We start from the raw sequence: 15,184 nt of genomic DNA, 5'->3' as shown, positions 1-15,184 counted from the left end.
TTAAGGAGTCGATCCCATTTACAATTGCACCAAATATTTTAAGATACCTAGGAATAAGCCTAACCGAAGGGGCAAAGGACCTGTACTCAGAAAACTGTAAAGTACTTATGAAAGAAATTGAGGAAGATAAAAAGAAATGGGAAAATGTTCCCATACTTGTGGATTAGAAGCATAAATATTGTTAAAATGTCCATCCTACCTAGAGCAATCTACTCATTCAAAGCTATCCCTATCAAAATACTATCAACTTTTTTCACAGAGCAGGAACAAACCATCCTAAAATTTGTATGAAACCAGGAAAGACCCCAAATAGCCAGAGCAATGTTGAAAAAGAAAACCAAAGCTGGTGGCATCACAATGCCAGACCCCAAGATCTATTTCAAAGCTGTAATCGAAAGAGTACGGTACTGGCACAAAAACAGACACACAGGTCAATGGAACAGAATAGAGAGACCAGAAATGGACCCTCAACTCTATGGTCAACTCATCTTCAACAAAGCAGGAAAGAATGTCCAATGAAAAAAGCCTCTTCAACAAAAGGTGTTGGGAAAATTGGAGAGCCTCATGCAGAAGAATGAAACTGGACCATTTCCTTATACCACACACACAACAGACTAAAAATGGATGAAAGGCCTCAATGTGAGACAGGAATCCATCAAAATCCTTGAGAAGAACACATACGGCAACCTCTTCGACCTCAGCTGCAGCAACTTCTTCCTAGACACACCGCCAAAGGCAAGGGAAGCAAAGGCAAAAATGGACTACTCAGGCTTCATCAAGATAAAAAGTTTTCGCACAGCAAAGAAAACTGTCAACAAAACCAAAAGACAAGGGACAGAATGGGAGAAGATACTTGCAAATGACGTATCAGATAAAGGGCTAGTATCCAAAATCTATAAAGAATTTGTCAAACTCAACACCCAAAACACCTTGATTTAATCCAGTCAAAAAATGGGCAGGAGACATGAACAGAAATTTTTGCAAAGAAGACATACAAATGGCCAACAGATACATGCAAAAGGGCTCAACGTCACTCAGCATCAGGGAAATACAAATCAAAACCACAATGAGATACTACCTCACACCAGTCAGAATGGCTAAAATTAACTGTTCAGGAAACAACAAATGTTGGCAAGGATGCAGAGAAAGGGGAACCCTCCTACACTGTTGGTGGGAATGCTAGCTGGTACAGCCACTCTGGAAAACAGTATGGAGGTTCCTTGAAAAGTTGAAAATAGAGCTACCCTATGACCCAGCAATTGCGCTACTGGGAATTTACCCGAAAGATACAAATGTAGGGATATGAAAGAGGCACCTGCACCACTATGTTTATAGCAGCAATGTCCACAACAGTCAAACTATGGAAAGAGCCCAGATGTCCATCGACAGATGAATGGATAAAGAAGATTGTATATATACAATGGAATATTATGCAGCCATCACTAAATGAAATCTTGCCATTTGCAACAACGTGGATGGAACTAGAGAGTATTATGCTAAGCGAAGTAACTCAATCAGGGAAAGAAAATTATCATATGATCTCACTGATGGAATCTGAGAAACAAGGCAGAGGATCATAGGGGAAGAGAGGAAAAAATGAAACAAGAGGAAATGAGAGAGGGACACAAACCTATATTAAGAGACTCCTAAACTCAGGATGCCTGGGTGGCTTAGTTGGCTGGGCATCTGCTTTCAGCTCAGGTCACAATCCAGAGTCCTGGGATCAAGTCCTGCATCAGGCTCCCTGCTCGGTGGGAAGCCTGCTTCTCCCTCTGCCTGCTCTACCTGCCTTCCTCCTGCTTGTGCTCTCTCTCTCTCTGTGACAAATAAATAAAAATCTTTATGAAAAAAAAAAAGAGAGAGAGAGACCCCTAATCTCAGGAAATAAACTGAGGGTTATTGGAGTGGAGGGCGATGGGAGGGATCGGGTAGCAGGCAGATGGACACTGGGGAGGGTATGTGCTGTGGTGAGCGCTGTGAATTGTCTAAGACTGTTGAATCACATACCTGTACTCCTGAAACAAATAATACATTATATGTTAATAAAAAAGGGGGGGGACAGTGTTGGCATACAGAGAAACCTATAGATCAAAGGGGAAAAATAACAGACTCCAGAAACAGACCCACAAACAGGGTCAACTGATTTTCAACAATGATATCAAATGCAATTTAATTTAAAAGATTTTATGTACTTATTTGAGAGAGAGAAAGTACAAGTGAGGGAAGGGGCAAAAGGGGAGGGAAAAGCAGATTCCCCACCAAGCAGGGAGCTCAACACAGGGCTTAATCTCGGGACCCCAGGATCGTAACCTGAGCAAAAGGTGGAGGCTTAACCAACTGAGCCACCAGGCATCCTAATGCAATTTTTTTTAATCAGTGCAAATTCAATGAGAAAATTCCATTTTTTTTTCCTTAAATGGTGCTGGAATAATTATATATCTCAACTGAAAAAAGTGAACTTTGGCCCCTATTCACATCATAGACAAAAATTAATTTGAGATAGACTATAGGCTTTAAATAAGGGATCAAAAACTATAAATTTTTAAAAGAAATTGGAAAAATATTTTTGTGACCTTGGGTAGGCTAAGTTTTTTTTTCTAGAACACAAAGGCACTAATCATAGAATTTTTTAGGTGACAGACTGGACTTCATCAAAACTAAAAACTTCTTGGGGCACCTGGGTGGCTCAGTGGGTTAAAGCCTCTGCCTTCAGCTCAGGTCATGATCTTAGGGTCCTGGGATGGAGCCCCACATCGGTTCTCTGCTTGGCAGGGAGCCTGTTTCCTCCTCTCTCTGCCTGCCTCTCTGCCTGCTTGTGATCTCTGTCTTTCAAATAAATAAATAAAATCTTTAAAAAAAAAACAAACCTCAAAACTTCTTGTTTACTAAAAATAATTAGGGAAGGAGAAAGATAAGCCACAGACTCAGGGAAAATTAACACATACTTCTAGTAATGGATTTACAACCAAAATAAAGTATTGCCACAATAGGGCACCTGGGTGGCTCAGTGGGTTAAGCCTCTGCCTTCAGCTCAGGTCATGGTCTCAGGGTCCTGGGATTGACCCTGCATTGGGCTCTCTGCTCAACAGGTAGCCTGCTTCCCTGTCTCTCTCTGCCTGCCTCTCTGCCTACTTGAGAATTCTCTGTCAAATAAATAAATAATTCTTAAAAAAAAAAAAAAAATTAACACAAATAAGTAGTAAGAAAAATAGTCCTAAAGTAATGGGCAAAATACTTGAACAGGCATATCACAAAAGAAACCCAAATGTTCAAAGAGCACACAAAAGCTGCGCAACATCACTAGCCATTACCTTGATGAGATACCGCGCACCTACCCCAATGGCTAAAGTTGAAAAGACTGAAAACACCAAATTTTTGAGAGAATGTAGAGCAACCATGTGGTAATTTTTATTTTATCAGGCCCCAAACTGGAAATAACCCAGATATCCCTCAAGAAGAGAATGATAAATAAAATGCATTATTTCATACAATAGAACCACTCACGTATATAGATAGCTATATGGATCCATTTCAAAAACATTAAGTTGGGGGCATCTGGGTGGCTCAGTTGGTTAAGCAGCTGCCTTCAGCTCAGTCATGATCTCAGAGTCCTAGGACTGAGCCCCACATCAGGGCTCCCTGCTCAGCGGGGAGTCTGTTCCTCCCTCTCCCTCTCCAATTGCCCCCGCCCCCACTCATTCTCTCTCTCTCAAATAAACACATAAAATCTTTAAGAAATTTTTTTTAAAGATTTTATGTATTTATTTGACAGAGAGAGATCACAAGTAGGCAGAGAGGTAGGCAGAGAGAGAGGAGGAAGCAGGCTCCCTGCTGAGCAGAGAGCCCGATGCGGGACTCGATCCCAGGACCCTGAGATCATGACCTGAGCCGAAGGCAGTGGCTTAACCCACGGAGCCACCCAGGCGCCCCTCTTTAAGAAATTTTTAAAAAACAGGGATGCCTGGGTGGCTCAGTCGGTTAGGTGGCTGCCTTCGGCTCAGGTCACGATCCTGGCATCCTGGGATTGAGTCCCGAATCAGGCTCCTTGCTTCGCAGGGAATCTGCTTCTCCCTCTGCCTCTGCCTGCCACTCTGCCTGCCTGTGCTCTCTCTATCTCTCTGACAAATAAGTAAATTAAAAATCTTTTTAAAAAAAGTTTTTTTAAAAACAAAAACAGTAAGTTGAACAAAATAGGTGAGACACAAAATAGCACATGCTGCATGACGTTCTGCTTAGATGAAGTTCAAGCACAGGCAAAACTAGAACTACAGTGATGGAAGTCACAAGACAGGTTTCGTCTGCGTGGAAGGACAAGGGAAACTTGGCTCTGTATCCTGGTCTGGGTGCTGGTCATCAAGGCATGCAATTCACATTCGTGTACTGTAAATTAGACCTCAGTAAAATGCTGTTCTGATCCAAAGTCTGGATACTCATCTTCTGGTTTCCCTTTGAGAGTAGGTGGTTGATTTTTAGTACAATGTTTAAAATAAGAAACCCAAAGCAATGTACAGGGTCTCTGACATGTAACTCCCCAGTCCTGTCCGCCAAGGTCTTGTCTGCCTGGGTTACTGCAGAGAATGGCAGACTCTCTGGAAAGCAGGAGGTGAATCTTCTCTCTTTCCTATAAATATGCCGATTCTATTCCAACCAGCACACCCAGGTGTTTGCACCGGGAGGGCTTCCGTGTTATCCTGGTTGCTACACTGCAGAACCAGAAGTCTACATATGCAACTGGTAATATTTAAGCTTAAAAAGCCACTGGTAGGGGCGCCTGGGTGGCTCAGTGGGTTAAAGCCTCTGCCTTTGGCTCCGGTCATAGTCCTGGGATCCTGGGATCGGGCCCCGGATCGGGCTCTCTCCTAGGCGGGGAGCCTGCTTTCTCCTCTCTCTCTGCCTGCCCCTCTGCCTACTTGTAATCTCTGTCTGTCAAATAGATAAATAAAATCTCTTAAAAAATAAAATAAAATAAAAAACTAGTGGTATGGGCAGGGGGGCTGCGCATGTGTGGAGACAAGGGTATGTACCCAAACTTCCCACTCAATTTTGCTACACATTTAAAACTGTTCTAAAACATAAAGTTGATTAATGAAGAAAAAACACCCTTTACAATATGCCCCAGCAATTCCTCTCCTAGATATGTACCTGAGAAAAATGAAAATCTAGGCCCTCACAAAAATTTGCATACAAATGCTCCTAGCAGCATCATTCGTAATCGCGAGGACTTGGAAATAACCCAAATGGCTATCGACTGATCAATAAAGAAAGAAAAGGTGGCATATATGTATGATAGAATATTATATGTCAATAAAAAGAAAGGAGGATCTGATACGTGCTATATGTATGAGCCCTGAAAACAAAACACCAAGTGAAAGAAGCCTGTCACAAAGGGCCACGTAACTATATGATTCTATTTATTTAAAATGCCCAGAATAGGCAAATTTACGTGCAGCCATCACTACAGTCAATTCTACAACATTTTTAATGACCCCTAAAGGAAACTGTATCCCCAACCTGGCAACACTCCCAGGTCCCCCATTCCTCCAGGGTTGGGCAAACACTATCTACCTTCTGTCTCTGTCTGTGAATATACAACAATTATTTTAAATGGGTCAGCTATATCCTGTGTGAATTATATCTCAATAAAAGAGTATAAACATAAACAAATACACGAACACACACACACACACACACACACACACACACCAACAACCAGTAGTAATAATAGGAAACACAGAGCAACATGCCAGCCATTGTTCTAAATGCTTCTCAGGGATTTACACATTTAATCTTCCCAGCAACTGAGGGAGGCAGGTGCCAGGATCATCCCCAAGTTATTGCTGAGGAAACTCAAGCCCAGTTTAGTAATTTGCCTAAGGTCACAGAGCAGCAGGGCCAATGTGAGGCCCCAGGGGCTTGGCTCCAAAGTCCACATTCCCATTTGCTACTTAGATTGCCTCTTAAAAAGAGACCAAAACAAATAAACCAAAAACCCCCACACAGAAAAATAATGGAGACCAGGGACAGTTGGTTGGACGACTGCCTTCGGCTCAGGGCGTGATCCTGGAGTCCCGGGATCGAGTCCCACATCAGGCTCCCAGCTCCATGGGGAGTCTGCTTCGCTCTCTGACCTTCTCCTCGCTCATGCTCTCTCTCACTGTCTCTCTCTCTCAAATAAATAAATAAAATCTTTAAAAAAAAAAAAATAATAATAATAATGGAGACCAGACAGAAAGCATGTTGAAATGCTAACAGTGACTCGCCAAGGAAAAGGAGAGCTTTCAAATTTTAATTTAAAACTTCCATATTGTGAGTTTTTCCAACCACTTAATGTCATTTTTAAAATAATTTAACATGTTTCAGTAATGTTAGGAGTGCCATATTGGCGCCATGGACCAGCAGATGATCTTTTTCATTACTTTTTTATTTTTATTCAATTTTCAAGTGATACTTTAGCAATAGGGGAAAAGCACATTAAAGAAGAATTTGCCTTGAGTTGACAACAGCTTTTTTTTTTTTTTTTAAGATTTTATTTATTCATTTGACAGACAGAGATCACAAGTAGAGGAGAGGCAGGCCGAGAGAGAGGGGAAGGGAAGCAGGCTCCCTCCTCAGCAGAGAGCCCGATGCGGGACTCAATCCCAGCACCCTGGGATCATGACCTGAGCTGAAGGCAGAGGCTTTAACCCACTGAGCCACCCAGGCGCCCTGACAACAGCTTTTATCAAACTACTTTTGATGGTTTGGTAGTAACTGGACCTCCCAAATCTCAGCTTAGTGGCAATTTCATGAACCTCATCTTTCTTGAATAAATCTTATAGTGGGTATTTACTGAAGAACTAAAAGCACCTGTCCAAAGACAAACCCAGTGCACATTCTCAGACATCTGCCCGCTTACGGCCCCGTGAACACAGTGGACATCTGCATCTCTCAGGCTCACCTCGGAGTAGGTTCTGTTGGAGACACTGCTCGATGCATCGTCATTGGCCTTGTGAAATACACCAGATACCCTGACAGAGGAGACACCACATGTGCACATCAAGGTCAATGAGCTGCACGTGGGAAATCCTAAGGCCACCCTGGTCAGCCCTGACTGTAGCCATACATAACAAGGACGAGGGTCAGAATCGCTAGAATCCAGGAGCGATGGGACGTGTGTGGCATAGAAAAAATCTTCCCAGATACTTTATTATCTGTATATAAACACAGGACAGGATCCTGTCCTGTGTTGAGAATCAGGGATCCGAATAAGACTCAAGTTCATGCTCATGAGAATGCAAAAAATTAAAACTGTAATCCGGTTGAACACTCTTATGATATGTCTGCAGAAGTTAATTTGGCATCAGACCATTTAACACTACAGCAGAGTTCCCAGGAAACAAAACCAAATGACAATTTCCTGATTTTTCTGAGATTTCTTTATAGACTACAGGACATTCTGGGCTTCTTGCTCTCAAAATCTAGAATCAGAGAACCAAAAGAGAGACCCACCTGCTCCGCAGAACCTGGCCCCCGAGGTCCTAGGGAAGGGAATATTGGCATCCTGGTACGACCCGTAGGCAGTGGTCACCCGGGCAAACGTTGGTAAGGGGGGAGTGACGGAGTTTGGGAGTGCAAAGGGGTTGCCGGAAGTGCTGTCTTCTTGGTTCTGAAATTTAAAAATTAACAGACTAAAACCCACAAGCTGTCTTAAAGCTGACTTACAAAATTCGGATACATTAGTTTGGGGAGGAAGAAACAAAACGGAACATCAAAGCAGAGGTTGGGAGGAGAATCCCACCACAAAAGACTCCAGGCAGGAGACGAGCTGGCGCAGGCAGGGCTCCAAACAACTCTGGTTTCGTTTCACTTTTTGCAGAGAAGTGTCTTTCAGGATCTAGAAAAGGCACGAAACACAGTCAAGAATAGCAACGTTCCTTCTCCTGATTCACTTTTGTTCTTCAAAGCAGTGGGAAGTCGTGAAGATGCAGGGAGACGGGAGCGTGGCTGTGTCTGAGGCTTCCAATGAGGCATCCTCCTTCCCACCTGCTCTAGAGGCTCACAGAGCAGATTCGAGAAGCTCTCTCCTTAGCCAGGGCAGGCATGGCTTGAGAGAACACATTCTTTTTTTTTTTTTTTTTTTTTTTTTCTTGAGAGAACATATTCTTTCCTGTGAATTCTACTCCCTTCCTCTCCTTCCAGATGAACCCCCACCCCCTCATGAAAATCTCAGGATCCGGGACGCCTGGGTGGCTCAGTTGGTTAAGCAGCTGCCTTCGGCTCAGGTCATGATCCCAGCGTCCTGGGGTCGAGTCCCACATCCGGCTCCTTGGAGCCTGCTTCTCCCTCTGCCTTTGCCTTCCTCTCTGTCTGCCTGTGCTTGCTCTCTCTCCCTCTCTCTCTGACAAATAAATAAATAAAATCTTTAAAAAAAAAAAAAAAAAAAATCTCAGGATCCTAGAAGTAATACCCAATACCAGCCAGGGTGAACAGATTTCACTTCAGTGGAAATCACAACGTATCTTTTTTTTTTTTTGCTTCTTTAAAAACACAAATCCTAACATTTTAAAGCACATGCTATAGACATAAACCAACATACACATACTGAAGACAGGCGTGTTAACTGGGCTTGTGGGGTGCACTACAGAAGTCATTACCCATGGGGGCTACACAGCATGTGAAGAGAGGTTAAGTCTGAACTGAGATGTGCTGGGGGGTCTGGGTGGCTCAGTCAGTTAAGCGTCTAGCGTCAGCCTAAGCCATGATCTCGGGGTCCTGGAACTAAGTTCAGCTTCAGGCTCCCTCTGCTGCCCTCCCTGCTTGTTCTCTCTCTCACAAATAAATAAAATCTTAAAAAAAAAAAAAAAAAAGGAAAGGCCCAATGTCAGCTGCTAGGCATGCTGAATTGAGATGTGCTGTAAGTGTAAAATTCATACCAACTGTTGAAGATTTAGTACAAAAAAAATGGTGCAAACTCTTGCAATAATTTTTATATGGATTACATGTTGAGATGAGAATACTTTGCATATATTGGATTAACTAAAAATATTACTGAAATTAATTTACCTGCTTTCAATTTTTTCTTTTTTTAGTGTGGATACTAGAAAATTTTAAATTATGTGTAGCCTGCATTCTATTTTTATTGGATGGCACTGAATTAGACCTTTAAAGATACCTCTTAATCTTATCATTTTTATAACAATAGCAACATCTATTTTTTTGTATGTGCAAATAAGACAATGAAATATTCAAATTCCGAGTAGACAAACAAAAAACAGACTCATAACTCTAGAGTAAACAAACAGATGATTACCAGAGGGGAGGGGGTGGGGACAATAGGTGAAACAGGTACTGGGGATTAGACGTGCCCTGGTGATGAGCCCTGAGTAATGTACAGAATTGCTGAGTCACTATATTGTATACCTGACACTAATCTAACACTACATGTTAATTATACTTGGATTAAAAAAAAAATTTCCAAGCACAAAATGTACTATATAACAAAATCAAAGTAGCATTTGAGAGATCCTTACACCCCTTGATAAATTTCTTGGTCACGTATCTCCCTCCAGGAAGATGGGTCAAGTGTCTATGATAGAAACTAGGCAAAGGCTGAATAGCATTTGGGTCATCTTGGTTTGTCAGGACATTTCAGTTACTTCACTCATGATGCTGCTCAAACTGAAAAAGGTGTATCATGCCCAGCTCGTGGGGCATTTTTTTTTTTACGACTTTATTTATTTATTTGATAGACAGAGATCACAAGTAGGCAGAGGCAGGCAGAGAGAAGAGGGGGGAAGCAGAGAGCCCGATGTGGGGCTCAATCCCAGAACCCTGGGATCATGACCTGAGTCAAAGGCAAAGGCTTTAATCCACTGAGCCACCCAGGTGCCCCTTGTGGAGCATTTTTAATAGAGAGTCTGCCATATCAGCTCTGCACGAAAAGCAACTTTCTGAGTCCACAGGAGCAAGGACCAGATGCCAGGCTATCCCACCACCATTCAGGCACTGCCATCCCTTTAGACACCTCACCTGGAGAGCTAGCCAGCCTCCCCTGAGCAGGGCACCACCTTCTTCCGTGAAATGAATTTTCTTTATTTTTAAATTTTTATTATTTTTTTAATTTTAATGTTCTAAGAATTCTTTTTTTTTTTTTTTTAAGATTTATTTATTTGTCAGAGAGAGAGAGCACAAGCAGGGGGAATGGTAGGCAGAAGGAGAAGTGGTAGGAGAAGCAGGCTCCCCGCTGAGCAAGGAGCCCAATTTGGGGCTCAATCCCAGTACCCTGGGATTATGACCTAAGCTGAAGGCAGACACCTAACCGACTGAGCCACTCAGGCATCCTGGAATGGATTTAAAAGAAAAAAAAACAGAGAAAAAAGACTTAAGCTGAGATCAAGAGTTGGACACTTGGGGCGCCTGGGTGGCTCAGTGGGTTAAGCCCCTGCCTTCGGCTCAGGTCATGATCTCAGGGTCTGGGGATCGAGTCCCGCATCGGGCTCTCTGCTCAGCGGGGTGCCTGCTTCCCTCTCTCTTTGCCTGCCTCTCCATCTACTTGTGATTTCTCTCTCTCAAATAAGTAAATAAAATCTTTAAAAAAAAAAAAAAAAAAAGAGTTGGACACTTAACTGACTGAGCCACTCAGGCATCCCTTGTTTTCCAATTATAAAATATCTTTTAGCTTCAGAATACACCTAGCCTACTGTTCCCAGATAAATGAAAATGTACTGCAGGGTTCTTAACCTGGGATTCATGCAGAGCTTTACATGCATGATTTACTATTTACATGCAATATTTCTAAGATTATATAAGGCATCTGTACAAATTTCTCTGGGGAAGGGTCCATTGTTTTCATTTAATGTTTGAAGGGGCTCCACGATCCAAAAAGGTTAAGAACCACGGCCCTGACGTTTTCTATAGACAGTAAAGTTAACAGAGAAGCATATCCGCACAGATGGACTTTCAAATCTCATCTACTGGAGCTTTCATTCAACTTGACAATGCAGCTTAAGACGCTGATGCCCATGAACAGACGTTTCCTCTTACGACACTAAGGAGAATGTGTGAACAGAGAGCCCCACCTTTAGCAGCTTCGCTTTCATCGTGGATGTGATGGTTGTAGGGTTGATAAACTGGAAGGAAGGGGCAGCGTTGTTGGGGTACTGCGCGGGGAATTTCACCAGCATCTTGACGCGGTGGCTGCTGCAGTGCACGGACACCGTGCAGCTCCTGTCCGCCGCATCCATCTACAGGCAACAAAGGAGCAACAGCTTAGGAGAGGAACCATCGGGCATCTCCGGACACTAATACATTTAAACAAGCTGACTGCAGGCTCGAGGTTCCCGGGACCGGGGCGAAGGGAGACTTTCCAGAGACAAACCAATTTGGAAGACTGAGACAACTCGTGTTGAAGACAGATTTTTAATTTTAGCACTGATTTAATAAGTTCAAAGTATTGTGACTTAAAAAAGCTTCAGCCTGAAGCTGTGAGGTAGACTGAAACTTGTTATATTTATTTTGAGATGAGAAAAGAGAGCAGGAAGAAGTGAAATACCGGTCTGTGTTAAAAAAGTACTCCTGGGAAAATCCACGGAGACAGCGGATTAGCGGTGCCCAGGTGGGGGCGGGGTGGGCCCCCCCCAATGGGCCGTGAATGGGTATAGGACTTTTTAGGGATGATGAAATGATGAAAATGCTGTGGAATTAGGGGTGATAAAGGCAGAGCTCTGTGACTATTCTATGAACCACCAAATTATACACTTTAGAAGGGCAAACTTCATAGTTACGTGAATTACATCTCAGTACTTTTTAAAAAGGCACTCCTGGAAAAGGAATCAAGACCTCCTTCTTAAACTAGAATCACTTGGCTATCCACACCATTCTCACCTGTTCTCAACAGAGGGGTATGATCTGAATTGATACAGATAATCAATTAATCAAAGAATCCTTTCTCTCTCTTGATTTCTCGCACTGCCAACCAGAGAAGGCAGCTGGAGTAGAGCAAAGAAAGGCACACACATGGGAAATCTGGAGACAGATTCAAATAGCTGCTGACTTCCTACAAGTCATGACATCTCTTAGTGTCAGCTTCTCCTCTGTGAAGTAAGGATAAAAGGCTCAGTGGGTTAAGCCGCTGCCTTCGGCTCAGGTCATGATCTCAGCGTCCTGGGATCGAGGCCCGCATCGGGCTCCCTGCTCAGCAGGGAGCCTGCTTCCTCCTCTCTCTCTGCCTGCCTCTCTGCCTGCTTGTGATCTCTCTCTGTCAAATAAATAAATAAAATCTTTAAAAAAAAAAAAAAAAAAAAAGCATGTATTGCAGAGTTGTTTTAAAGGCCAAAGGAGGGGCCCCTGGGTGGTTGAACAGGTTAAGCATCCAATTCTTGACTGCAGCTCAGGTCATGAGCTCAGGGGTATGAGATGGAGCCCTGCCTTGGATTACGTCCTGGGCATGGAGCCTGCTTGGGATTCTCTCTGTCCCTCTGCTGCACCCCCACCCCCAAAAAGGCCAAAGGAGATAATTATGCATACACACATATCCATACCTATTAGTTGAATCTAGGCAAAAAAAGAACAAATCAAGCTTCAAAACTCAGACTCAGTTGTCTGAAGGAAAGCATTTCAGTATCTCCCCAAAAGGAAGGGAGTAAACGTTTTCATGTGTTAAATGAACAAAGAGGTTTGATGACCTTCTTACTATGAATCTAAGTCATTAAGGAAATGACCAGCTTTAAGGGAGGACAGTACAGCAGAGCACAAAGAATCTGGGGGCTGGGGGGGTGGAGGTCTGGGGGTCAGGATGTCTGGCTTTCAAACTCAGCTCTGCCACTAACTCTGCCAGTAACCTTTGCCAAAGCACTAAGCCTTCCTGGCTCTAAGTAACTTCACACGTGGTAAAACGAGGTGTTGGAAGCAGCTAGGAGAATTTCAACACACATGAGCATCAGCTTACTCCTCGGTTCATCTGACGAGAAAATACTACGGTGAGGCTATAATTTGCATTTGCAAAACATCTATTTCTCTAGAAAACCTAGGAAATAAAAAAGCCAGCAGAGAGGTTCACTTTGGAGCAGCAAAGCTCTCTGCTAGCCGAAATGAGAGCTGGAGGAGTCCCTTCGCCCACCGACGGCCACCCGCCGGCAGGGGAGCGAGGTGGTGAGCCAGTGAGCACCTCCACGTTGACGTTCCGGATCTGCACGTTGATCAGGGAGAACTCCTGCTGCAGAGTCTGCGGGAGCCCCGGCTGCTCCGATTTCTTCTCTTCCAGGATACTGCTCGGGGGGTCTTCCTTTAAGACTGGCAGGGGAGAGAGATTCTTCAGTTTTTGGCAAACACTTTTGAAAACGGGTCCGAGGGCCGTTCTAGGGTATGTGCTGAAACTCTGAGATGCACAGGGGGCACGTCACCTGAAACACCCGTCTGGCCAATTACCTTCCTCCTCCCCGTGGCTCAGGTTGTGCTGGTGATCTGTATCTTGAACGTGCAGGGTCTTCTCTGGTTCCGGCAGAAGAGAAATGCTCTCAATGAACTCATCGACACCATCTAGTATGTCATTTGCACAAAGCTGCAACAAAGGGTAGAAGATCTAGGTCCACAGAAGTCAGTGGAAATGATCTCCACGTCTGGTTAGGGTTCTGACTTAAAAATGGGAAGCACAAAGGCTAAAGGTGTCAGCCAAAAACTGATCAAAATAGGCTTTACCCATTACCAAATCCCCCTGGTTAAATACACAGGAGATGAGAGTTTCAGCTACCCTGGAAATTTTTCATCCTGTTCTGAGTTTATGCAAGCCTCAGAAAACATTATTTTAAATTCCAAGCCTTTATGGAGTTGTTCAGCTAAGCCAAGACCAAAAATGAACAAATGGTACTTTCTAGAAAAAATATATTTGAAAGGCAGTAAGGTGAGGATATTTGACCCAAACACTCAAGAGTGACTTTGTACTGAGCAGTGCTGCAGATTTTATTTTTAAGATTGAAGGACTGATGGATCAGCTGATTTTTAAGTAATTACTACAGCCAACGTGAGGCTCGAACTCACAATCCTGAAATCAAGAGCTGCATGTGTTCTGGGGTGCCTGGGTGGCTCAGTCGGTTGGGTGTCTGACTCTTGGTTTTAGCTCAGGTCATGATCTCAGGATCATGGGATCGAGGCCCACATCAGGTTCCACACTCAGCCAGGAGTTGGCGTGTCCCTCTCCTTCCCCCTCTGCTCTTCCCCAGACAGGCGATCTCTCTAATTAATTAATTAATTAATTTTTAAAAATCTTAAAAAAAAAAAAAACAAAGAGAGAGACAGAGTTCCATGTTCTCGTTCCCAGGTTTTGGCACCAAAAAAAAAGAAGCTGCCTGTTCTACCAACTGAGCCAGCCAGGCACCCCCGCGCGGGAGGCCACATGAGGACGCACAGTTCCTGCCTGTAAGGCACATTGCCACGGAATAGAAAAACCGTGTTGAAGCAGAGCACAGCCAGGGCCACGGCAGTTCACACCAGGTACCAACCACTGTGCTTCACGTAAGAAACAGGTATCATTTATGGGGCAAAAATTGAAAAGGGCTTCACAGGACAGGTGCCGCGGGTGGACGTTAAGGGCTCTGAACGCTGCAGGTAAGGTCAGACGTCCCAGTTCAGTTAGAAGAAGAGAAAGAAATGAAGCCCACAGGCCGTCTGCTCGGTAGGCTGCCCACACGCTCATGCCGGGACCAGAGAAAAGGCGGTCAGAGGCTCTTGACGCTTAAAAGTGCCCAACGCTGGAGTTGGCTCTTGAAGCCCTGCAAGCCTCAGTGTGGCCTCCACACGCCACTCGGCCAACAGCAAGTGTTGGTGAATGTCTCACGCGTCCTCTGACTCCAAGGACTCAGGCCTGTACTTTCTGTAAGTTGCGAGCACACCCAGGCGCACTCCTCCACGCCAGCGCGGAGTACGTACCCTCTGCATCTGGGAATCCACCCGCCACATCCTCAAGGTCTGATCCCGTGACCACGTAACCAGCTGGTAGTCCTTGGACCCTAGAAATCACCAAATAAGAATCCTGCAATTTTTTTTTTTTTAAATGCGACATCACTTTTGCTACAGGTTCCAGTGGGGTGAGACTCCTTCACCCACCCGGTCAACAAAGACTTGCTGACCCTCTTCTACATGCCGGACACTGCTGCAGGTGCTAGAACAATCAGGACTGCTCCGGTGTCTGTCTTTACAGATCTCACAATCC

General features: G+C 44.1%; 1 protein-coding gene across 2 annotated transcripts in view; it reads right to left on the bottom strand.

The window, feature by feature from the left end:
* The window catches only part of WDR59 (WD repeat domain 59), a 93,761-nt gene that overhangs the window by 31,148 nt on the left and 47,429 nt on the right, over nt 1-15,184 (bottom strand). For both annotated transcript variants that reach the window (XM_044255729.1, XM_044255730.1), the window contains exons 11-17: nt 14,902-14,981; nt 13,405-13,537; nt 13,145-13,269; nt 11,058-11,222; nt 7,778-7,873; nt 7,489-7,645; nt 6,938-7,007 (exon numbers count right to left, since the gene is read on the bottom strand). In XM_044255729.1, coding sequence (XP_044111664.1) covers nt 6,938-7,007; nt 7,489-7,645; nt 7,778-7,873; nt 11,058-11,222; nt 13,145-13,269; nt 13,405-13,537; nt 14,902-14,981 — 826 coding nt within the window. The remainder of the gene's footprint in view (nt 1-6,937; nt 7,008-7,488; nt 7,646-7,777; nt 7,874-11,057; nt 11,223-13,144; nt 13,270-13,404; nt 13,538-14,901; nt 14,982-15,184) is intronic.

Source organism: Neovison vison, chromosome 7 (genome assembly GCF_020171115.1).
Source record: "Neovison vison isolate M4711 chromosome 7, ASM_NN_V1, whole genome shotgun sequence".
In the NCBI taxonomy this organism is placed as follows: Eukaryota; Metazoa; Chordata; class Mammalia; order Carnivora; family Mustelidae; genus Neogale; species Neogale vison.
The sequence above is the reverse complement of the archived record's forward strand: the minus strand, read 5'-3'. Positions and strand labels throughout refer to the sequence as shown.